The 25,664-nt window shown below is 39.4% G+C and overlaps 3 protein-coding genes across 4 annotated transcripts; all 3 read right to left on the reverse strand.

Annotated features, from left to right (window-relative positions):
• Positions 1-2,111: 2,111 nt before the first annotated feature.
• LOC137174324 (Fc receptor-like protein 5) lies at positions 2,112-5,623 on the reverse strand. 2 transcript variants are annotated; one of them, XM_067579546.1, is made up of 7 exons: positions 5,350-5,623; positions 4,161-4,196; positions 3,666-3,929; positions 3,348-3,587; positions 2,964-3,017; positions 2,733-2,855; positions 2,112-2,536 (listed from the first exon to the last, which is right to left on the reverse strand). In XM_067579546.1, exons 1-7 carry the CDS (start codon positions 5,381-5,383, stop codon positions 2,433-2,435), a joined length of 855 nt encoding a protein of 284 aa, XP_067435647.1. In that variant the 5' UTR covers positions 5,384-5,623; the 3' UTR covers positions 2,112-2,432. The 2 variants fall into 2 exon arrangements, with proteins under 2 accessions (XP_067435647.1, XP_067435646.1); XM_067579545.1 differs by having other exon boundaries at positions 2,733-2,882.
• A 2,214-nt stretch (positions 5,624-7,837) lies between these two features.
• Positions 7,838-18,298, reverse strand: LOC137174833 (low affinity immunoglobulin gamma Fc region receptor III-A-like). Its single transcript, XM_067580318.1, has 7 exons — positions 17,989-18,298; positions 16,140-16,175; positions 15,663-15,923; positions 15,345-15,584; positions 14,958-15,011; positions 8,376-8,525; positions 7,838-8,194 (listed from the first exon to the last, which is right to left on the reverse strand). Exons 1-7 carry the CDS (start codon positions 18,020-18,022, stop codon positions 8,091-8,093), a joined length of 879 nt encoding a protein of 292 aa, XP_067436419.1. The 5' UTR covers positions 18,023-18,298; the 3' UTR covers positions 7,838-8,090.
• LOC137175124 (Fc receptor-like B) lies at positions 8,554-11,751 on the reverse strand. The gene is made up of 5 exons (XM_067580819.1): positions 11,621-11,751; positions 9,791-9,826; positions 9,311-9,574; positions 8,993-9,232; positions 8,554-8,660 (listed from the first exon to the last, which is right to left on the reverse strand). Exons 1-5 carry the CDS (start codon positions 11,652-11,654, stop codon positions 8,554-8,556), a joined length of 681 nt encoding a protein of 226 aa, XP_067436920.1. The 5' UTR covers positions 11,655-11,751.
• Positions 18,299-25,664: the final 7,366 nt, after the last annotated feature.

Below are 25,664 nucleotides of genomic sequence, written 5' to 3' on the forward strand. Positions count from 1 at the left end.
GTTTTGTTGGGGTTAAGTTTGATGAAGTTATTTGACAGTCCTTGATAGCTGGTAGGCAGTCTTGCAAGGTGGAGAGTTTGCTATGCTCATTTGAATTGAAAGAAAAGTATAGCTGTGTATCATCCACATAGCTGTGATAAGAGATACACTAAATCGACTAATTAGGAAACCAAGGGGGAGCATGTACTAGGGGGAAAAGGGGAGACTTGGGAGATATAACGATCAATGGCCACAGAAAAACTCCTACCATAGTAAAGTATATATAAATGTGCAGTGTATGTAATAGACACACCCTATACAATAGTAATACAATACTATGAAGTATTTATAATGAAATGATTAATTGATTATGTTAAAACATTGATTTTATAAATGAAATAACTCATTGGTAGAAAAACACCGTATGTTCCTGTGGGTGGCAACAATTTAGCTGAAAGGAAGCGAACAGGAGGTGATGTTGTACCTACATGTGTGACAGCTTCTCTCTGCTTTAACCACAAAAATGTCGTGAGAATGAGACATGAACACTGTGTGTAGCTGCACAACAGCAGTCAGTAAAGACCAGTGTGGTGAGCTCTCACCCTATTGTACTTTAGTTTTCTTATGTATATTTTTTGGTGTCTTACTTGTCCCACACACTTTGCTCCACAAACATCATATGAACATCAAACTGTGTGGCTTATTGAACAGATGTGTGCAATCATTTGGGGTTTTTTTGTAGCATATTCCAGCGATTTTATATAGATTTATAACGTCAGTCTATGGGAGGAATGATCCAAGTCAGTTGGGTCCTTTGTAACTTTGAAACTCAACTGATCAGACATACACTCAGCCACAGATCCTGTTTAACCTTTAAAATGTTGAAAAGATATTGAATTTAACACAGCCTGTTGTATTGGCTGCATACAGTACAATGAGGGGTGGAAGCAGAGGTGCCTCAGATTGATCCAGCCCTGATACATATCCGCTGATGTTCAATACAGGTGCAGAGGTGGAAGAGGTATTCAGATCCTTTACTTAAGTAAAGAACCAATACCTTAAGATGCATATCATCACATCATGTGCTCTTCTCTACTGTTAATGATAATGTTAATAATTATCACATTTTCTCCCTGACTGACACATCCTGGCTAAACTACCCACTTATTCTCTGGGTATGGTATCTGGTGTGCATGTCGGGGATCAAATCTAATATCTAACTGAGGTATCCAGTGAGAGCACAACTGGAAAAAGCTAAATGTGCTAAGAAAATGGCACAGCACAAATGGATTTCCTTCAAATCTCCATCAGACCGTCATTAGTTGACAAATCTGTTTTCTGCTCTCCAATTTTCCACTGCGAAACTCCATGGCTGGAGGCAAAAACAGACATTTTGCATCAGTCATAAGTCTGTTATTTGTTGGTGTGCTAGTTATTGGTTTTGTGATATTCTACCAATGTAAAAAATGTAGAAAGGAATGAGATCAAGCGTGACATCTGTGGCTGTTAAATGAGGTGCAGTCAACACCCTGGTGCTCACAGTGTGACACTATTGTAGGTGATGTCTTTTTCCTTGCTTAAAAAGGAAAGCTCACACCATTAACATACATGAAGGAGGCAAAATATTAGGAACACTTTTAAATATAATACACTCCAGTACACCACCACCACCCACTATGACCTAATAATAGATTTAAAGGAAATTGTCACATTTCTGACAATGTCAACAAAAACTGAAAATGTATCAGCTTAGTTAATGTAGAATTTAGGGCAGAGCTGTCATATTTGGATTGTATACACTCACCTGCCTTGGTCAAGCTGCCCTGGCACATCTTCAGCTCGTACGAAATGCAGCAGCTAGGCTATTAACTAGGACTGGCCGTAGATCTCACATCACTCCTATTTTAGCCTCACTGCATTGGCTGCCAGCAGCTTGTTTACTTTGTCTTTGTCTGGTACAGTGTAACACCGGTAGGCTGCCAGCAGCTGTCAATCAAACACAGACATGCCTGTCCAGCTGGGTGAGATAAAAAGGAGCATGTCTGACATTTCCCCCTAAATTCTCCTTTTCCTTCATGCTAATAATACACAACTATTAATGATTTTCTGTAGAAACACTGATCAAACAAACCACAGACACAGACAGTCTCACCATGTTTACCAAACCACAACAAATACAAGTATTTTCCATCTGACTAATCTGTAGAAAACACACACACTCAGCACATGTGATCAGATCTTCATTTACTCTGCAGTCACTGCAGCACAGCTCAGACATCAGGCAGAGGAATGAAAAAAAACTTTATTCAAAATATTCAGTTACAGAGTTACAAAGATGGATGTTGCTGGCAGTAAAGTAACAGAACAAACGTAAAGCAGTGACTTCATATTGTAAATCTTCAGCTTCTGTTCTAATTCTCATGTTCTCATGTTCACTACTGTCAGTGTTCAGCTCAGAAGTGATGCTCGGTGGTGACCTCCATGATGTCATCATATTCCTCAGCCAATCCCTCTGCAGCCTGGTTGGGCGGGGGTGTTGCCATGGAGATGTTATATCCTGTTGTGTGAGAAGTTAGAGATAAAATGTTTGAACGGGCTGACAGAGGCAAGGATCTGTTGTAAATAATAATGTAAATAATATAATCAACACTAAATAACTGTAATAATGTTCACTGATAGAGATATTGTGCAACACATGATTGACTGATTAATTGATTGATTGATCATTACTAAGTGTCTCTAAGGGGAGTTACCTGTGGTCCTGTGTCGATATAAAGACATCATGAGGAGAGTGGAGATGAAGTATGGAGTGAACACCACTAGATGGTAGGCCAGTCTATATACCAGGGGCGGGGCTACACAGACAAAGGGTGGGGCTACAGAGAGAGGGGACAGGGCTGTGGCTGTAGGTTCACAAGGAGAAACATCTGGTCAGGTGAACATGTGGATGAAATAAGTGGTAAAATCAAAGTGAACTTCCTTACCTGTGACAGTGATCCAGCTGGGTGGTGTAGGTTGAGGTGTAGTGGTGGGTTTCTCTAAAATGACCAAAAAATATATGATTAAAAGCACATGAATTTATAAAATGGATTCCATGTTCACTAATTTTACTGTTCAGAAAGTGATCAGATTACTGAGAATGGTGCAGTTTATGAGACATTTAAACATCATCTATATTGTTTATTGTTTGTTTGCCAGATTTGGAAGCTCATTTCAAATAATATTTGAAAATAATGACTAATATTTTAATATTAAGTAAATAAACATAAAATGACAACAGAGGTGAATTCTGTCCAGCTCCGTTTGTGTAAAGTGACAACATAATATAACATATTAAAAGTTGAAAGATTTGTCTTTAACTTCCTCACCTGTGACAGTGATCCAGCTGGATGGAGACTCTCCATGACTGCTGCTGTGACACTTGTAGAGGCCTTCATCAGACTTGGAAACATGGTGGATGGTCATGTGACCTGCAGGCTCAGTCCTGATGAGGGAGCCATCTTTATAAAAATCAGCTGGGAGGTTGGAGGTCTTTGTCTTACAGTGCAGAGTGACATCATCTCCCTCTATCACAGGGAGGACAGGACTCTGCAGGATCACTGATCCATCTGAAGACAGAGACAAACTACAGCATTTCATCATTTACACTCAGCTTCATCAATACTAACTCCACAGTCTGATCTTACCAGTGACAGTGATGTTGATGCTGTTACTGGTTGCTCCCTCTCTGGACTCACACCAGTAAACTCCACTGTCCCAAGGGGCTATTAGACTGATGTTACAGGAGGAACCAGCTGATCTTCCCCAGCTAGCTCCACACTGAGACATGTGTTGTCTGGTTGTGTTCCTCCTCAGCGTCCATCCGGCAGAGCTGTCGTCCTCCTCACAGCTCAGAGAGACAAAGTCTCGTTTAAACATCTGAGAGCTGCTGGGACTCACAGTCAGGTGAGCTGGAGGGAGGAGAGGATGATAAATAATCCTTTAAAGGTCTCTGAAACTGAACTTATTACCCAGGCTGATCCTGAACTCACTGACTTCCTGTTAGTTTGACATGCTTTACATTATTATCATTATTGCATTGTAACATCCACACTGCTTTGAATTATGAAGCCTGTTGACAGAAAATAACAGAGCTTCCAAGTCAGTGAGGTTTGTGATTGTGATAGAAGAAGTTTACTAACCTTGATTTGTTGTGCAGCACAGCAGTGAACTCACAACTAAAGAGAAATGACACTCAGGTTGATTTGAGGTTTTACAATCAACAAGACATCAGAGGAAAGTGACAAACACCAGACAGACTGATCTTGGTTTGGTTTTACTGATACAGAATGAGCACAGAAAGGAGGAGAGATCTCTTTCATGTTCTACACTAAACCGGATGTTTAACTTTACTCTTCAACACTACGTGAGATCAGAGAGCCACAGCACTGTCTGACTGAATGACTTGCCTCCTCCCTGTTACTGCCAAAGTGTTAAAAAAATAAAAATATCTATCCCTACAAGCTTTGATATTGTTGCAGAGAAACATCTGAGTTAGACATTGACGTTACATTATCCAGTAATTCACAAGAAAAAAAATTTGATGAATATCCGAACAGATCAATCTAATTTTGTGTGGCTGTTTTCCTATCCTGTTACTTGATTTACAGCACAGAGGTCAGTGGGAAAATTCCTGCAGTATGTTAATGTTGAACATTCTGACAGCAGTGTTATATAAAAGTTCTGATAAACAGCATCTAAATCAAAGATACATATTATTCTCTATATAACATTCCTAATGTAGTTGTATTAAAACATTAGAACGTCATGTTACTCCTTTTAAAAATTGTTGGGGCACTCGAGTGATATATTCTGTCACTTCCTTAAATTTTGGGGACTCACAGGAAATTATAAAATGGTCCATATCTGTTCAGCAGAGCTGAAGATATCCTGACTTCAGTGGTCCCAATCTGACTCTGTCCCTCCACCAGTCCGCCAGATGCCCACAGACTTTTTCTCTGTTTGTTGAACTGGACTGAGTAGCAGTCGGCCCTTGAAGTTGAAATTGAAGTTTGTTTTCACACTAGTTGTTATCTTAAGGAAGTATGACTGAGGACTGTTGCTTGCTACACACTGACCCTTGTAGAAACTATGTAGGCTGAGGAGGACTAACCATAACCAGTGAAGTGAATTTTATGAGTAAAACTGGTGGAACAAGAAGAAGAAAATCATCAAGAAAATAAATAAAAACATTATGGGAACCTTCTGTAAAAACACGATCTGACTGTCTCAAAGTAAACTAATGTTAAGATCATTTTGAGAAACACGTTTAAATGAACAACAGTAGTCTAGTTGTTATGTTTAAATCAGAAACACACAAATTGTACCTACAGAGCAGTAGCAGTAGAGATGTTTCCTCCATCATAACACTTGCTGATATTAAACCTAAAAAAACTCTTTGATCAGTTTAGTAACATCTAGAAAAACCCTCCTCCTTCCTCTGTGTCCGTGGCTCAGTGTCGTGGTTTCCTCATCACAGACTACTGAGAGGAAACTTTCTTTGTTTATTTGCAATAAAGCAGACAAAACCATAACAATGAAGAAAAGATCTACAAAAACAAGACCTAAAAGTCGAGATGAAAAGCAACAAGTGGCACATCAATACCTGCGAGGTGCGTTCACTGACAGTTGAACTAACCATATAATAGGAACTTCTGTTTTGTTGGGGTTAAGTTTGAGGAAGTTATTTGACAGTCCTTGATAGCTGGTAGGCAGTCTTGCAAGGTGGAGACTTTGCTATGCTCATTTGAATTGAAAGAAAAGTATAGCTGTGTATCATCCACATAGCTGTGATAAGAGATACACTAAATCGACTAATTAGGAAACCAAGGGAGAGCATGTACTAGGGGGAAAAGGGGAGACTTGGGAGATATAATGATCAATGGCCACAGAAAAACTCCTACCATAGTAAAGTATATAATGTTATATAAATGTGCAGTGTATGTAATAGACACACCCTATACAATAGTAATACAATACTATGAAGTATTTATAATGAAATGATTAATTGATTATGTTAAAACATTGATTTTATAAATGAAATAACTCATTGGTTGAAAAACACTGTATGTTCCTGTGGGTGGCAACAATTTAGCTGAAAGGAAGCGAACAGGAGGTGATGTTGTACCTACATGTGTGACAGCCTCTCTCTGCTTTAACCACAAAAATGTGGTGAGAAAGAGACATGAACACTGTGTGTAGCTGCACAACAGCAGTCAGTAAAGACCAGTGTGGTGAGCTCTCACCCTATTGTACTTTAGTTTTCTTATGTATATTTTTTGGTGTCTTACTTGTCCCACACACTTTGCTCCACAAACATCATATGAACATCAAACTGTGTGGCTTATTGAACGGATGTGTGCAATCATTTGGTTTTTTTTGTAGCATATTCCAGCGATTTTATATAGATTTATAATGTCAGTCTACGGATTTGTAACTTTGAAACTCAACTGCTCAGACATACACTCAGCCACAGATCCTGTTTAAACTTTAAAATGTTGAAAAGATATTGAATTTAACACACCCTGTTGTGTTGGCTGCATACAGTACAATGAGGGGTGGAAACAGAGGTGCCTCAGATTGATCCAGCCCTGAAACATATCCGCTGATGTTCAATACAGGTGCAGAGGTGGAAGAGGTATTCAGATCCTTTACTTAAGTAAAGAACCAATACCTTAAGATGCATATCATCACATCATGTGCTGTTCTCTACTGTTAATGATAATGTTAATAATTATCACATTTTCTCCCTGACTGACACATCCTGGCTAACCTACCCACTTATTCTCTGGGTATGGTATCTGGTGTGCATGTTGGGGATCAAATCTAATATCTAACTGAGGTATCCAGTGAGAGCACAACTGGAAAAAGCTAACTGTACTAAGAAAATGGCACAGCACAAATAGATTTCCTTCAAATTTCCATCAGACCGTCATTAGCTGACAAATCTGTTTTCTGCTTTTCAATTTTCCACTGCGAAACTCCATGGCTGGAGACACAAACAGACATTTTGCATCAGTCATAAGTCTGTTATTTGTTGGTTTGCTGGTTATTGGTTTTGTGATATTCTACCAATGTAAAAAATGTGGAAAGGAATGAGATCAAGCGTGACATCTGCGGCTGTTAAATGGGGTGCAGTCAACATCCTGGTGCTCACAGTGTGACACTATTGTAGGTGATGTCTTTTTCCTTGCTTACACTTCTCATAATTACATAAAAGATCTCTAACACTGTGTTTTGCACCATGTTTCAGCAAAGCTCACACCATTAACATACATGAAGGAGGCAAAATATTAGGAACACTTTTAAATATAATACACTCCAGTACACCACCACCACCCACTATGACCTAATAATAGATTTAAAGGAAATTATCACATTTCTGACAATGTCTACAAAAACTGAAAATGTATCAGCTTAGTTAATGTAGCATTTATTGCAGAGCTGTCATATTTGGATTGTATACACTCACCTGCCTTGGTCAAGCTGCCCTGGCACGTCTTCAGCTCGTACGAAATGCAGCAGCTAGGCTATTAACTAGGACTGGCCGTAGATCTCACATCACTCCTATTTTAGCCTCACTGTATTGGCTGCCAGCAGTTTTTTTACTCTGTCTCTGTCTGGTACAGTGTAACACCGGTAGGCTGCCAGCAGCTGTCAATCAAACACAGACATGCCCCTCCAGCTGGGTGAGATAAAAAGGAGCATGTCTGACAGTTTCCCCTAAATTCCCTTTTTCCTTCATGCTAATAATACACAACTATTAATGATTTTCTGTAGAAACACTGATCAAACAAACCACAGACAGACAGTCTCACCATGTTTACCAAACCACAACAAATACAAGTATTTTCCATCTTACTAATCTGTAGAAAACACACACACTCAGCACATGTGATCAGATCTTCATTTACTCTGCAGTCACTGCAGCACAAAGATGGATGTTGCTGGCAGTAAAGTAACAGAACAAACGTAAAGCAGTGACTTCATATTGAAAATATTCAGCTTCTGTTCTAATTCTCATGTTCTCATGTTCACTACTGTCACTGTAAACTGTCTCTGACATGTTCAGCTCAGAAGTGATGCTCGGTGGTGACCTCCATGATGTCATCATATTCCTCAGCCAGTCCCTCTGCAGCCTGGTTGGGCGGGGGTGTTGCCATGGAGATGTCATATCCTGTTGTGTGAAGAGTTAGAGATTAAGAGTTTGAACTGACTGACAGAGACAAGGATCTATATGTAAATAATATAATCAACACTAAATAACTGTAATAATGTTCACTGATAGAGATATTGTGCAACACATGATTAATTGATTGATTGATTGATCATTACTAAGTGTCTCTAAGGGGAGTTACCTGTGGTCCTGTGTCGATATAAAGACATCATGAGGAGAGTGGAGATGAGGTACGGAGAGAACACCACTAGGTGATAGGCCAGTCTGAACACAAGGGGCGGGGCTACATATCCAATGGGCAGGGTTACACATACAGGGGCTGGGGCTGTGGCTGTAGGTTCACAAGGATAAACGTCTGGTCAGGTGAACATGTGGATGAAATAAGTGGTAAAATCAAAGTGAACTTCCTTACCTGTGACAGTGATCCAGCTAGGTGGTATAGGTTGAGATGTAGTGGTGGGTTTCTCTAAAATGACCAAAAAATATATGATTAAAAGCACATGAATTTATAAAATGGATTCCATGTTCACTAATTTTACTGTTCAGAAAGTGATCAGATTACTGAGAATGGTGCAGTTTATTAGACATTTAAACATCATCTATATTGTTTATTGTTTGTTTGCCAGATTTGGAAGCTCATTTCAATTAATATGTGAAAATAATGACTAATATTTTAATATTAAGTAAATAAACACATAAAATGACAACAGAGGTGAATTCTGTCCAGCTTTGTTTATGTAAAGTGACAACATAATATAACATATTAAAAGTTGAAAGATTTGTCTTTAACTTCCTCACCTGTGACAGTCATCCAGCTGGATGGAGACTCTCCATGACTGCTGCTGTGACACTTGTAGAGGCCTTCATCAGACTTGGAAACATGGTGGATGGTCATGTGACCTGCAGGCTCAGTCCTGATGAGGGAGCCATCTTTATAAAAATCAGCTGGGAGGTTGGAGGTCTTTGTCTTACAGTGCAGAGTGACATCATCTCCCTCTATCACAGGGAGGACAGGACTCTGCAGGATCACTGATCCATCTGAAGACAGAGACAAACTACAGCATTTCATCATTTACACTCAGCTTCATCAATACTAACTCCACAGTCTGATCTTACCAGTGACAGTGATGTTGATGCTGTTACTGGTTGCTCCCTCTCTGGACTCACACCAGTAAACTCCACTGTGCCAGGGTAACATGTAGCTGATGTTACAGGAGGAACCAGCAGATCTTCCCCATTTAACTCCACACTCAGCTCTTGTTTCTGTGCTTGTGTTCCTCCTCAGCGTCCATCCCGCAGAGCTGTCGTCCTCCTCACAGCTCAGAGAGACAAACTCTCCTTCAAACATCTGAGAGCTGCTGGGACTCACAGTCAGGTGAGCTGGAGGGAGGAGATGATGATAAATAATCTTTTAAAGGTCTCTGAAACTGAACTAATTACCCAGGCTGATCCTGAACTCACTGACTTCCTGTTAGTTTGACATGCTTTACATTATTATCATTATTGCATTGTAACATCCACACTGCTTTGAATTATGAAGCCTGGTGATGGAAAATAAGAGAGCTTCTATGATTGTGATAAAAGAAGTTTACTAACCTTGGTTTGTTGTGCAGCACAGCAGTGAACTCACAACTAAAGAGAAATGACACTCAGGTTGGTTTGAGGTTTTACAATCAACAAGACATCAGAGGAAAGTGACAAACACCAGACAGACTGATCTTGGTTTGGTTTTACTGATACAGAACGAGCACAGAAAGGAGGAGAGATCTCTTTCATGTTCTACACTAAACCGGATGTTTAACTTTACTCTTCAACACTACTTGAGATCAGAGAGCCACAGCACTGTCTGACTGAATGACTGATAACAATGTAAACACAAGGCTCATGGAAATTCCAATAAATATGGGCTTGTAACATCTTATGCACTTATACAGGTACATTAACATAATTTGTCCTATTTGATCAGAACAGATTTTTGTCAATAACAGTATTTTGCTTCAACCATAAATGAAGCAGGCCAATGTTTATTGTGTGTAGATTAGCCTATTAATGGAAATGATGGCATCTGCCCTCAGATACAACCCTAAAACTGTTTTATACAAATAAAAACATCAAAAACACATATGTTTTCACTGCACCTGTATAACGTCGGCCCACAAATAAACAGTGCTGAAAAAATCTGTCCCATGGTTGAACCTAATTGTGACCCCTGATGGTGGGTGTGGCATTAATCATGTCAAAGAACACTCTTACAACAATCTTTTTTTTTTGTTTTTACAGTGATGTAAAACTCTGTAAAACAATTTCAGTTTAACAGTTTGAGAAAGTTTTTAAGACGTCGTCCAGACGAGTGGTTCACCACTTTTATGGTTTTGAGCCCTTAAAATGCAGCAACATCTGATTGACAGACAAGTAGACATTGATGTTACATGATCAGTAATTTACAAGAAAAAAAACAAAAATTTTGATGAATATCTGAAAAGATCAATCTAATTTTGTGTGGCTGCTTTCCTTTCCTGTTACTTGTCTCATGGCCCCTTAAATGTGTGTTGGAGCCAATGATTTACAGCACAGAGGTCAGTGGGAAAATTCCTGCAGTATGTTAATGTTGAACATTCTGACAGCAGTGTTATATAAAAGTTTTGAAAAACAGCATCTAAATCAAAGATACATATTATTCTCTATATAACATTCCTAATGTAGTTGTATTAAAACATGAGAACGTCATGTTACTCCTTTTAAAAATCATTGGGAAACTCGAGTGATATATTTTGTTACTTCGTTAAAGTTTGGGGACTCACAGGAAATTAAAAAATTGTCCATATCTGTTCAGCAGAGCTGAAGATATCCTGACTTCAGTGGTTGAAGAAGTACTCAGATCCTTTACTTAAGTAAATGTACCAAAAAAGCAAAGTAAAAATACTCCGTTATGAGTAAAAGTCCTGCTTGAAAAGTCCTACTACAGTAAAAGTACATAAGTATTATTGTCATGTTTCTGTCCCAGTCTGACTCTGTCCCTCCACCAGTCTGCCAGATGCCCACAGACTTTTTCTCTGTTTGTTGAACTGGACTGAGTAGCAGTCAGCCCTTGAAGTTGAAACTGAAGTTTGTTTTCACACTAGTTGTTATCTTAAGGAAGTATGACTGAGGACTGTTGCTTGCTACACACTGACCCTTGTAGAAACTATGTAGGCTGAGGAGGACTAACCATAACCAGTGAAGTGAATTTGATGAGTAAAACTGGTGGAACAACAAGAAGAAAATCGTCAAGAAAATAAATAAAAATATTACGGGAACCTTCTGTAAAAACATGATCTGACTGTCTCAAAGTAAACTAATGTTAAGATCATTTTGAGAAACACGTTTAAATGAACAACAGTAGTCTAGTTGTTATCATTAAATCAGAAACACACAAATTGTACTTACAGAGCAGTAGCAGTAGAGATGTTTCCTCCATCATAACACTTGCTGATATTAAACCTAAAAAAACTCTTTGATCAGTTTAGTAACATCTAGAAAAACCCTCCTCTTTCCTCTGTGTCCGTGGCTCAGTGTCGTGGTTTCCTCATCACAGACTACTGAGAGGAAACTTTCTTTGTTTATTTGCAATAAAGCAGACAAAACCATAACAATGAAGAAAAGATCTACAAAAACAAGACCTAAAAGTCGAGATGAAAAGCAACAAGTGGCACATCAATACCTGCGAGGTGCGTTCACTGACAGTTGAACTAACCCTATAATAGGAACTTCTGTTTTGTTGGGGTTAAGTCTGAGGAAGTTATTTGACAGTCCTTGATAGCTGGTAGGCAGTCTTGCAAGGTGGAGACTTTGCTATGCTCATTTGAATTGAAAGAAAAGTATAGCTGTGTATCATCCACATAGCTGTGATAAGAGATACACTAAATCGACTAATTAGGAAACCAAGGGAGAGCATGTACTAGGGGGAAAAGGGGAGACTTGGGAGATATAACGATCAATGGCCACAGAAAAACTCCTACCATAGTAAAGTATATAATGTTATATAAATGTGCAGTGTATGTAATAGACACACTGTATACAATAGTAGTACAATACTATGAAGTATTTATAATGAAATGATTAATTGATTATGTTAAAACATTGATTTTATAAATGAAATAACTCACTGGTAGAAAAACACTGTATGTTCCTGTGGGTGGCAACAATTTAGCTGAAAGGAAGCGAACAGGAGGTGATGTTGTACCTACATGTGTGACAGCCTCTCTCTGCTTTAACCACAAAAATGTGGTGAGAAAGAGACATGAACACTGTGTGTAGCTGCACAACAGCAGTCAGTAAAGACCAGTGAGGTGAGTTCTCACCCTATTGTACTTTAGTTTTCTTCTGTATATTTTTGGTGTCTTACTTGTCCCACACACTTTGCTCCACAAACATCATATGAACATCAAACTGTGTGGCTTATTGAACAGATGTGTGCAATCATTTGGGGGTTTTTTGTAGCATATTCCAGCGATTTTATATAGATTTATAACGTCAGTCTACAGGAGGAATGATCCAACTCAGTTGGGTCCTTTGTAACTTTGAAACTCAACTGCTCAGACATACACTCAGCCACAGATCCTGTTTAAACTTTAAAATGTTGAAAAGATATTGAATTTAACACAGCCTGTTGTGTTGGCTGCATACAGTACAATGAGGGGTGGAAGCAGAGGTGCCTCAGATTGATCCAGCCCTGAAACATATCCGCTGATGTTCAATACAGGTGCAGAGGTGGAAGAGGTATTCAGATCCTTTACTTAAGTAAAGAACCAATACCTTAAGATGCATATCATCACATCATGTGCTGTTCTCTACTGTTAATGATAATGTTAATGATTATCACATTTTCTCCCTGACTGACACATCCTGGCTAATGTACCCACTTATTCTCTGGTTATGGTATCTGGTGTGCATGTTGGGGATCAAATCTAATATCTAACTGAGGTATCCAGTGAGAGCACAACTGGAAAAAGCTAACTGTACTAAGAAAATGGCACAGCACAAATAGATTTCCTTCAAATTTCCATCAGACCGTCATTAGCCGACAAATCTGTTTTCTGCTCTTCAATTTTCCACTGCGAAACACCATGGCTGGAGACACAAACAGACATTTTGCATCAGTCATAAGTCTGTTATTTGTTGGTTTGCTGGTTATTGGTTTTGTGATATTCTACCAATGTAAAAAATGTGGAAAGGAATGAGATCAAGCGTGACATCTGCGGCTGTTAAATGGGGTGCAGTCAACATCCTGGTGCTCACAGTGTGACACTATTGTAGGTGATGTCTTTTTCCTTGCTTACACTTCTCATAATTACATAAAAGATCTCTAACACTGTGTTTTGCACCATGTTTCAGCAAAGCTCACACCATTAACATACATGAAGGAGGCAAAATATTAGGAACACTTTTAAATATAATACACTCCAGTACACCACCACCACCCACTATGACCTAATAATAGATTTAAAGGAAATTATCACATTTCTGACAATGTCAACAAAAACTGAAAATGTATCAGCTTAGTTAATGTAGCATTTATTGCAGAGCTGTCATATTTGGATTGTATACACTCACCTGCCTTGGTCAAGCTGCCCTGGCACGTCTTCAGCTCGTACGAAATGCAGCAGCTAGGCTATTAACTAGGACTGGCCGTAGATCTCACATCACTCCTATTTTAGCCTCACTGTATTGGCTGCCAGCAGCTTGTTTACTTTGTCTCTGTCTGGTACAGTGTAACACCGGTAGGCTGCCAGCAGCTGTCAATCAAACACAGACATGCTTGTCCAGCTGGGTGAGATAAAAAGGAGCATGTCTGACATTTCCCCCTAAATTCCCTTTTTCCTTCATGCTAATAATACACAACTATTAATGATTTTCTGTAGAAACACTGATCAAACAAACCACAGACAGACAGTCTCACCATGTTTACCAAACCACAACAAATACAAGTATTTTCCATCTGACTAATCTGTAGAAAACACACACACTCAGCACATGTGATCAGATCTTCATTTACTCTGCAGTCACTGCAGCACAGCTCAGACATCAGGCAGAGGAATGAAAAAAAACTTTATTCAAAATATTCAGTTACAGAGTTACAAAGATGGATGTTGCTGGCAGTAAAGTAACAGAACAAATGTAAAGCAGTGACTTCATATTGTAAATGTTCAGCTTCTGTTCTAATTCTCATGTTCTCATGTTCACTACTGTCACTGTAAACTGTCTCTGACGTGTTCAGCTCAGAAGTGATGCTCGGTGGTGACCTCCATGATGTCATCATTTTCCTCAGCCAATCCCTCTGCAGCCTGGTTGGGCGGGGGTGTTGCCATGGAGATGTCATATCCTGTTGTGTGAAGAGTTAGAGATAAAGAGTTTGAACTGACTGACAGAGGCAAGGATCTGTTGTAAATAATAATGTAAATAATATAATCAACACTAAATAACTGTAATAATGTTCACTGATAGAGATATTGTGCAACACATGATTGACTGATTAATTGATTGATCATTACTAAGTGTCTCTAAGGGGAGTTACCTGTGGTCCTGTGTCGATATAAAGACATCATGAGGAGAGTGGAGATGAAGTATGGAGAGAACACCACTAGATGGTAGGCCAGTCTATATACCAGGGGCGGGGCTACAGAGAGAGGGGACAGGGCTGTGGCTGTAGGTTCACAAGGAGAAACATCTGGTCAGGTGAACATGTGGATGAAATAAGTGGTAAAATCAAAGTGAACTTCCTTACCTGTGACAGTGATCCAGCTGGGTGGTGTAGGTTGAGATGTGGTGCTGGGTTTCTCTAAAATGACCAAAAAATATATGATTAAAAGCACATGAATTTATAAAATGGATTCCATGTTCACTAATTTTACTGTTCAGAAAGTGATCAGATTACTGAGAATGGTGCAGTTTATTAGACATTTAAACATCATCTATATTGTTTATTGTTTGTTTGCCAGATTTGGAAGCTCATTTCAAATAATATGTAAAAAATAATGACTAATATTTTAATATTAAGTAAATAAACACATAAAATGACAACAGAGGTGAATTCTGTCCAGCTCCGTTTGTGTAAAGTGACAACATAATATAACATATTAAAAGTTGAAAGATTTGTCTTTAACTTCCTCACCTGTGACAGTGATCCAGCTGGATGGAGACTCTCCATGACTGCTGCTGTGACACTTGTAGAGGCCTTCATGAGACTTGGAAACACGGTGGATGGTCATGTGACCTGCAGGCTCAGTCCTGATGAAGGAGCCATCTTTATAGAAATCAGCTGGGAGGTTGGAGGTCTTTGTCTTACAGTGCAGAGTGACATCATCTCCCTCCATCACAGGGAGGACAGGACTCTGCAGGATCACTGATCCACCTCAACACAGAGACAAACTACAGCATTTCATCATTTACACTCAGCTTCATCAATACTAACTCCAGAGTCTGAACTTACCAGTGACTGTGATGTTGATGCTGTTACTGGTTGCTCCTTTTCTGGACTCACACCAGTAAACTCCACTGTCCCAAGGGGCTGTTACACTGATGTTACAGGAGGAACCAGCTGATCCTCCCCAGCTGTCACACTCAGCTCTGGTTTCTCTGGTTGTGTTCCTCCTCAGCGTCCATCCAGCAGAGCTGTCGTCCTCCTCACAGCTCAGAGAGACAAACTCTCCTTCAAACAGCTGAGAGCTGCTGGGACTCACAGTCAGGTGAGCTGGAGGGAGGAGAGGATGATAAATAATCTTTTAAAGGTCTCTGAAACTGAACTAATTACCCAGGCTGATCTTGAACTCACTGACTTCCTGTTAGTTTGACATGCTTTACATTATTATCATTATTGCATTGTAACATCCACACTGCTTTGAATTATGAAGCCTGGTGATGGAAAATAAGAGAGCTTCTATGATTGTGATAAAAGAAGTTTACTAACCTTGGTTTGTTGTGCAGCACAGCAGTGAACTCACAACTAAAGTGAAATGACACTCAGGTTGGTTTGAGGTTTTACAATCAACAAGACATCAGAGGAAAGTGACAGACACCAGACAGACTGATCTTGGTTCGGTTTTACTGATACAGAATGAGCACAGAAAGGAGGAGAGATCTCTTTCATGTTCTACACTAAACCAGATATTTAACTTTACTCTTCAACACTACGTGAGATCAGAGAGCCACAGCACTGTCTGACTGAATGACTGATAACAATGTAAACACAAGGCTCATGGAAATTCCAATAAATATGGGCTTGTAACATCTTATGCACTTATACAGGTACATGACATAATTTGTCCTATTTGATCAGAACAGATTTTTGTCAATAACAGTATTTTGCTTCAACCATAAATGAAGCAGGCCAATGTTTATTGTGTGTAGATTAGCCTATTAATGGAAATGATGACATCAGCCCTCAGATACAACCCTAAAACTGTTTTATACAAATAAAAACATCAAAAACACGTATGTTTTCACTGCACCTGTATAACGTCAGCCCACAAATAAACAGTGCTGAAAAAATCTGTCCCATGATTGAACCTAATTGTGACCCCTGATGGTGGGTGTGGCATTAATTATGTCAAAGAACACTCTTACAACAATCTTTTTTTTGTTGTTTTTACAGTGATGTAAAACTCTGTAAAACAATTTCACTTAATCAGTTTGAGAAAGTTTTTAAGACATCATCCAGACGAGTGGTTCACCACCTTTATGGTTTTGACCCCTTAAAATGCAGCAACGTCTGATTGACAGACAAGTAGACATTGATGTTACATTATCAGTAATTCAGAAGAAGAAAAAAACAAAAATTTTGATGAATATCTGAAAAGATCAATTTAATTTTGTGTGGCTGCTTTCCTATCTTGTTACTTGTCTCATGGCCACTTAAATGTGTGTTGGAGCCAATGATTCACAGCACAGAGGTCAGTGGGAAAATTCCTGCAGTATGTTAATGTTGAACATTCTGACAGCAGTGTTATATAAAAGTTCTGAAAAACAGCATGTAACGCACAGATACATAATATTCTCAATAGAGCATTCCTAATATAGTTGTATTAAAACATTAAATCATTGGGAAACTCGAGTGATATATTTTGTCACTTTGTTAAAGTTTGGGGACTCAGGAAATTAAAAAATGGTCCATATCTGTGCAGCAGAGCTGAAGATATCCTGACTTCAGTGGTTGAAGAAGTACTCAGATCCTTTACTTAAGTAAATGTACCAAAAAGTAAAGTAAAAATACTCCGTTATGTGTAAAAGTCCTGCTTAAGAAGTCCTACTACAGTAAAAGTACATAAGTATTATTGTCATGTTTCTGTCCCAGTCTGACTCTGTCCCTCCACCAGTCTGCCAGATGCCCACAGACTTTTTCCCTGTTTGTTGAACTGGACTGAGTGGCAGTCAGCCCTTGAAGTTGAAACTGAAGTTTGTTTTCACACTAGTTGTTATCTTAAGGAAGTATGACTGAGGACTGTTGCTTGCTACACACTGACCCTTGTAGAAACTATGTAGGCTGAGGAGGACTAACCATAACTAGTGAAGTGAATTTTATGAGTAAAACTGGTGGAACAAGAAGAAGAAAATCATCAAGAAAATAAATAAAAACATTATGGGAACCTTCTGTAAAAACATGATCTGATTGTCTCAAAGTAAATGAATGTGAAGATCATTCTAAGAACCAAAAACCACAGACATGAGACTGATATAAAAACCAAACTGGAAACACGTTTAAATGAACAACAGGAGTCTAGTTGTTATCATTAAATCAGAAACACACAAATTGTACTTACAGAGCAGCAGCAGTAGAGATGTTTCCTCCATCATAACACTTGCTGATATTAAACCTAAAAAAACTCTTTGATCAGATTAGTAACATCTAGAAAAACCCTCCTCCTTCCTCTGTGTCCGTGGCTCAGTGTCGTGGTTTCCTCATCACAGACTACTGAGAGGAAACTTTCTTTGTTTAGTTGCAATAAAGCAGACAACACCATAACAATGAAGAAAAGATCTACAAAAACAAAACCTAAAAGTCAAGATGAAAAGCAACAAGTGGCACATCAATACCTGCGTGGTGTGTTCACTGACAGTTAAACTAACCTAGAAGACTGTGTTTCTATGCATTTATAAACCAAGGCCAAACTTGAAGCTGCTCTTTTGATAAGAAACATCCTCAACTCTCAATTGAAATGACTCAGAGTTTTATGATAAGACTTCATTGATCACTGAGGGAAATTCACCTGAGATGAAAGAAAACAAATAATGAATTAAATAATAAAAAATAAGAAATTAAAGAAGTTAAGAGAGATGTGATAACAACTATATACAATATATATATGTTACAATACTTTTGGCTATATTCGTGCAACTCTGACAGCCACAGTGTGGAATGGTAAATGGACTGCATCTATATAGCACTTTTCTAGTCTACTGACCACACAAAGCGCCTTTACACTTCATACCAGCCTTCATTCTTTCACACACACATTCATACACTGATGGCAGAGCCTGTCATGCAAGTTGCCCACCCGCTCATCAGGAAGTGATCCAGTGCTTTTTTTATCCTAAGCGTTGTATAATGTCTCTAATGCTAATATGGGGTTCGGTATCATGCCCAAAGACACTTCAACATTTGGAGGAGCCAGGGATCAAACCACTGATCTTCCGATTAGTGGACGACCCGACCCGCGCTACCACAATATGTAATATAATTATATGTTAAGTACAATACATGATAGTAATTGTAGTAAGTAAGTAACTAAACGTTACTTATAAAGCGCCTTTCAAAACCAGAGTTACAAGGTGCTGTACATTGCAAACAACTGAGGGAAAAATAAAATAAAATAGAAAGTTAAAAACAGGAAATATCAATATTGAAACAATAACACGCGTAAAATCAATTCTACAGTCTATGGGTAAACATTGTAGACTGGCCAACACTGGTGTGATGTGTGACTGACATCGTGTATTAATTAACAGTCTGGCGGCCGCATTTTGGACCAACTGGAGCTGAGACACAGAAGAGCGACTCAGGGTTGCGAACAGTGAGTTACAACAATCAAAACGGGAGGAGACAAAAACATGAATGAGTTTGTCCAGATCTTGAGAGGATAGTATAGCTTTGATTTTTGCAATGTTTCTTAGTTGGAAGAAAAAGGATTGGACCACTTTCTTAATGTAACACTCAATGTTCATGTGTTGGTCAAAGAAGACTCCTAGGATTCTTGAGGCTCGCATAACATTTGCTGCTAAAGGACCAATACACTGCTGTGTTTTCTCAGAAATGCTCTCAGGGCCTATAATAGGAACTTCTGTTTTGTTGGGGTTAAGTCTGAGGAAGTTATCTGACAGTCCTTGATAGCTGTTAGGCAGTCTTGCAAGGTGGAGACTTTGCTATGCTCATTTGAATTGAAAGAAAAGTATAGCTGTGTATCATCCACATAGCTGTGATAAGAGATACACTAAATCGACTAATTAGGAAACCAAGGGGGAGCATGTACAGGGAGAAAAGGGGAGACTTGGGAGATATAACGATCAATGGCCACAGAAAAACTCCTACCATAGTAAAGTATATAATGTTATATAAATGTGCAGTGTATGTAATAGACACACTGTATACAATAGTAGTACAATACTATGAAGTATTTATAATGAAATGATTAATTGATTATGTTAAAACATTGATTTTATGAATGAAATAACGTGTTGGTAGAAAAACACTGTTTAGCTGAAAGGAAGTGAACAGGAGGTGATGTTGTACTTACATGTGTGACAGCTTCTCTCTGTTTTAACCACAAAATGTGTGGTTGAGAAAGAGACACGAACGCTGTGTGTAGCTGCACGACAACAGTCAATAAAGACCAGTGTGATGAGCTCTCACCCTATTGTTCTTTAGTTTTCTTCTGTATGTTTTTTGGTGTCCTTGTTTTGGGGTTTTTTGTAGCATATTCCAGCGATTTTATATAAATTTCTCAGACATACGCTCAGCTACAGATCCTGTTTAAACTTTAAAAGGCTGAGAAGACATTGAATTTTCAGAATTTGTCAGTGTCTAAAAAGCAATGACATCACATAGTGTTAATTGCAAGTCAGTGGGAAGACATAGACTCAGACACAATACTTCCTGCATTGGCTCCAAACATAAATCAAGAGATACAGAATCATTTATGATGATGATGATGATAATATTATTATTATTATTATTATTATTATTATTATTATTATTATTATTATTAATAATAATATATTATTATTAATAATAATAATAATAACTGCCGAAAGGGTTGAAAATATTTTTTTAAAAGATTTGGTGTTTTGATGATGGTGGGGGAGAGCGCTGTAAAAATCTCACATAGGTGTTCAGTTGGGTTGAGATCTGGTGACTGTGAAGGCCACAATACATAATTTGCATAATTTTCATTAAACCATTAATTTATTCAGGTTTATTCTTTATTTTGTCACCCATTTTTACATCTGACTGCTGTAGTTGCTACTGTGATCAGTCAAAGAAGGAAGTAATGGAGGGAAAGAGAAAGGAAAGGGGAAAGGTCTTTATAATAGATGATGTCTACAAGTCATTGTGTTGAGCTGAAACAAGACTGATTCTCAGATTTTTATTGAGCAACAGCCACGTTTATCTGCATCTAGAATGTTTCAGCCTTCTGTAAAATGTACATTAATTTCCTCTGAAATTGCGGGAAAAGTAGAAAGTCCCATCTCATCTTATTCTGGAGCAAAATGTTTGACTTTGGCACCAAAAAAATGTCAGAAAACAACTTAATCCCATGTTATCCTTTCAAACACACCATCAGCTTGTCTCATTGAGCAGAATCCGTCGTCACTTTGTTGAAGCTGAACTGTGAAAGTGAGGGACTTTAATCCTCCGCTCGCTCCTAAAATTGTAACAGGATTAAAACATTTAAATGGTTGTCCTTTCATTGAATGTAAGCACCGTGCAAAGCGGTGGACACACAGGCTGAAACTTGTGTTTTTCTATCATCATTACAGGGACGATGGTAGAAAAACCTGTTTTCCGAATTGAAGACTCCTATTCATTATAAAAGCTAGAATGTCAAAAGAAAACAAAAGTACAAAAAGACTTCATTAAAAAATGTCAGTGTCCTGTTTTTGTTCTGGATCTCCCTTATGAATATTCACTGCGGTTTTATTTCCAAAACTTTATTTTTCATCTCACCAAGTCCTTGTTCCTCCCTGCCTGCTGTCCTAGTTGTACCTGTGACAACACACACATTTAAACACACACTTTTCCCAACAGAGACTGCATCAGTGCCAAGTTGGACTCGCTACAAAGAGAAATCCTCACACACACACACACACACTCGGGTGGAGTAATGACACAGATATAAAGGGGGGCGGGACCACACCAACATTCAGAGGGGTGGGATAAGGGACTGGGAAGAGGGAAGGATGGAAAATGGGAGTGGGGGAGAAGAAAGAGAGGACACACACACACTCCGACAGTCAAAACATATGTGAGGGGACACGCTAAAGAGCCTTAAAATGTCCCTTTAAATACATAATATTCACCACACACACAGAGAATCTTTTGTGTCATGTAAAATTCACCCTCAGAGCCCCTGAAGCCGACGTTAATGTGGCGACAAATGACAGAAAAGTGACAGACGGGGAGAAAGCTATCCTGCAGCTGAGCAGGATGGGAAAGCTTGTTTTTAAAGGACCATGCTCGTGGTTTTTCATGTTTTAGCTTATTGTGACAGTTAAAAATGCAGGGGCTTCGATGACGAAACCAAGACAGTCAGTGTGGGTCATGCCATGCCATTAAAATCAATTAAAAGTATAAAAATCCATAAAAACAAGGCTAGAGAAGAGACCTGATAGACAGTTGCACTGCGGCCTGGTGCTCATCAATCAGACAACTAAATAATGTGTCAACACATACCACAAACTATCAAAGGTGAGTAAACTCTCAACTACTCCTGTGACTGGAGGCCTTCACCAACTGCAGTACTAGAAAGAGAAAGAAAAGAGTTAGAAAACCTGCTCTAAAAACAGTAAATAAATACTAGCAACAATGATTAAAAATTAAACTTGCACCTAAAATAAACAGTAGCCAGTGCTGCTCTGAGCCAGGTTTATAAAAGGACTACCTTTCTGCTATTTCTTCAGCAAACATGGGCAGCAGCATGAGAAGGGACAGTCACACAGGCAGTCAAATTGCAGCACCGTCACCCCTGTGCTCTCTGACCTAATTATCAGCTGCTCCCTCTGCTAGGCCTGCCCCTTCTCAGGGGCCTGTATCCCGTGCTACATTATTACATGAAAACCATGAATACTTGACAGATGAAGTAAACCCAAACATGTAGTGAAGGTGAACTGGGAACATCTTGCTGAGGTCTTGTCTGCAAAGTCGTCAGTTCCCACCTACAGAGCAAATTCTTGCATCTCATCAACCCAGGGACACGGGGGCTAAACACCATTAAAAAACACCATTACTGATATGGCTGGTTGGAGTTGTGGCCTGAAGGTCATCTGTGCCTCTTGAAGCCTCAAACCAGGAACCTGCTGGCAGACGCCTGGGGGAACAGGAAGTTGTCAAGCACAGAAAGGAGGCCTCTTAGGCGGGGTATACTGAAGGAACTGCCGAATCGGCAGACAACTATCACAAGGCCAGAAGAACTGTGGCTTTGGTGGTCATAGAAGCTAAAACTTGGGTGTGGGACAAGTTTGGTACTTTTACAGGGTGGTGGCCAGCTGCTGGGGTTATAGGAGTTTGCCCATCCAGTCTGTATGTGTTTTGTGGTTTTGGACACTTATGACTGTGTCCCTGGGGGTACTTGTGGGCGCGGCTGCCAGAATATGAAATACCAAGGCTGTTGCTATGAGGCTATGATCCGGTCGTTGTATAAACAGAGTGAGTTTCTATGTTCTTGGAAATAAGTCAATTCAAGTCAAGCTAGTTGTTGGTGGGTGTTTTTTCTCTCAGGGTCTTTCACCATTTTTGTGTGTGATTTTCATAGAGAGGCTCTGATGGTAACGCTGAGGACTGGAGATTGTCTGTTTTATTGAACTACTTTTTGCCAGTGGTGTAGTTTTGCCAAGTTTTTGAATAAGCAGTTAATTTAACATATGATCCAACCTGCGACCATGGTTCTGGGTAGTCCGACTGAAAGAATGAGATTTTGGAAACAAAATTCACAGTACGTCTGGGCAGCATTAAGGTTCATGAACTCTCGAGTAGAACCACTGCTCCTTCACACTGTAAGGAGCCTGGTGAAGTTCAGACATTTGATCAGGATGCTTCATGTGCGCACACCTGTGGAGGTATTCTGAACATAAACTGGGAGGTGACCTGGGGCATATCCCATCGTGGGAATGTCCACGAAGAAGGAATTCTGGTCTACCTTACTTAGCCTGCTACCACAGTGACCTGAATCGGGATACGCTTTGCATTTTTGATTTTAACATCATCACAAGAGAAAGGTGGACCAAGTCCGTTCCAATCTGGGCCAGTTGGTGTGATGTTTAATGATTCTAATAATTTATTTGCCCCCTGACCTCAGTCACTGCTGGTCGTTCTCTCAACTATCTGTTGACGATTGGTTTGATCTCATTGTGGGTAAAAAGTCCCTGGTCACAGATGGAAGCTACAGCGATGATGTTCAAAGCTTCAAACAGCGAAGGTGTTGAAGTTTCGTCCTGCTGCTGATTGTTGTTTTTTGGTGTCGAACAGACAGTGCGACCTGGTTCAGCGAGTTTAGAGAAGACCAAGCCAAGAATACAGGACCAGGACACACACACACACACACACACACAGACACACACAGACACACACACACACACACACAACACACACAACACACACACACACACTCAGGACGGCAAGGAGGTGGTACTGCTGCTGCATTTCAAACACGACCCCTCTGAGAGGTTCTGGTAGGGAAGTGTGTCAATGAACAGCGGTGATCACACACACACAGAGTGTTATCGTCTGATATTCTAATTAGTACGACATCAAAACAAGAAAGAGGTCCACAAGCTCCCAGCAGACACACAGCCTGTCCAACAGCCCTACCTTCACTTCTTGTGTGTGTGTGTGTGTGTGTGTGTGTGTGTGTGTGTGTGTGTGTGTGTGTGTACACCTCAGATCAACAGTATAAGAAACTTTTCAGGTCATTTCAGCTCCGGGGAGAAAAACCTGTGAAGTCGTCATTTGCCTCTTTCTTTCTGACAAGATCTTTATTCCTTTAGCTGATAATACTGTTAATATGAAAGAATTTGTCAAACAAAAAATTATCAAACATTTTTCCCCCTAAAACCTAGGAGCTCTGTAGCTTTGCTGGATGATTTACCACTGAGATTCTGGATAATAAAATGCCAACTTTGAAGGAAATATTTTGGCTTGGCTCCAGTATCCCAGGCCAAGAATAATATTTAGAACCAAAGTTTTAGCATAATGAAGTTAGCTTCTTATTAAACGTTAGATTTTTCTTGTGACCCCTTGTGAAAGCCACAACAGTGAAAGTCTTGCAGATGCTGAACGAGGGTACAACATTCATTCTGGGTCATTTCATATTGTGCTGCTGATGTTTGTTCATCACCCGGCAGAATGATGCTGCTGTGTGCAGGATTTATTCTTTTTTTTTGTAGTATGTTTAGTTTTTATATTCACAAGAGAACACTACTTTTTCTGCATTGTCCTACAAATCAACATGAACACTGTTTTAACTTTAAAATTGTAAATGTGTGACATGGGAACTTGATGAAGGCACAAAGACATATTGGACATTATCATTCATTTAACCTTGTGTTTTTATCCGTGTGTGTGGCGGCAGGCCAGGTGCCCTACTGTCACCCTGATTCAATCTGACCCTCAGGGGGGAACCGTCCGCCCAGAGGGAAGCTGTTTCCCAGGGGACACAGAAGCTGAGGGACACATCAAGGACAGGTGCATCCCCCCCCCCCTACTTGTCCCTCCCTTCACTGGTCAACAGCTCTGACTTTTCTCTGTGAGGTTTGTTCGTATGAATGCTACAAGTCAGATTCAACAAACTCACTTAACACCAAAAACTTGTAGTGAATCTCTGGTTTCAGCCTGATGAACGTCACCTGTTCATGAGGAGATAAACATTCCTGAGATGTCGTCATTAGCATCATCCACACCCCTAAAATATCCATATAAGGCAACCTGTTCTGCTCCGTTTGTGTTTCATTCACAGAACTTTCCCCGAACAGTAAAAAGTAGTCAGTAGTCGTTTTAGAGGAGCTGAAACAATTAGAAAATACGAATCCATCAGAGCAGCGCTGTACTGTGACAGAAACAAAGAGGGAATACTTTCACATGAAGTTAGATGTTAAAAAACATCTTTCTAAAGCAAAGCGCTCCATGAATACGTGTTATAGATAAACAGCAACCTGTATAAAGACAGTGAGTGACACAATTATCCAAACAACTACTGAACTGTAGAAGACTCTCAGTAAACTGGCTGCC

Source organism: Thunnus thynnus, chromosome 22 (genome assembly GCF_963924715.1).
Source record: "Thunnus thynnus chromosome 22, fThuThy2.1, whole genome shotgun sequence".
Classification (NCBI taxonomy): domain Eukaryota; kingdom Metazoa; phylum Chordata; class Actinopteri; order Scombriformes; family Scombridae; genus Thunnus; species Thunnus thynnus.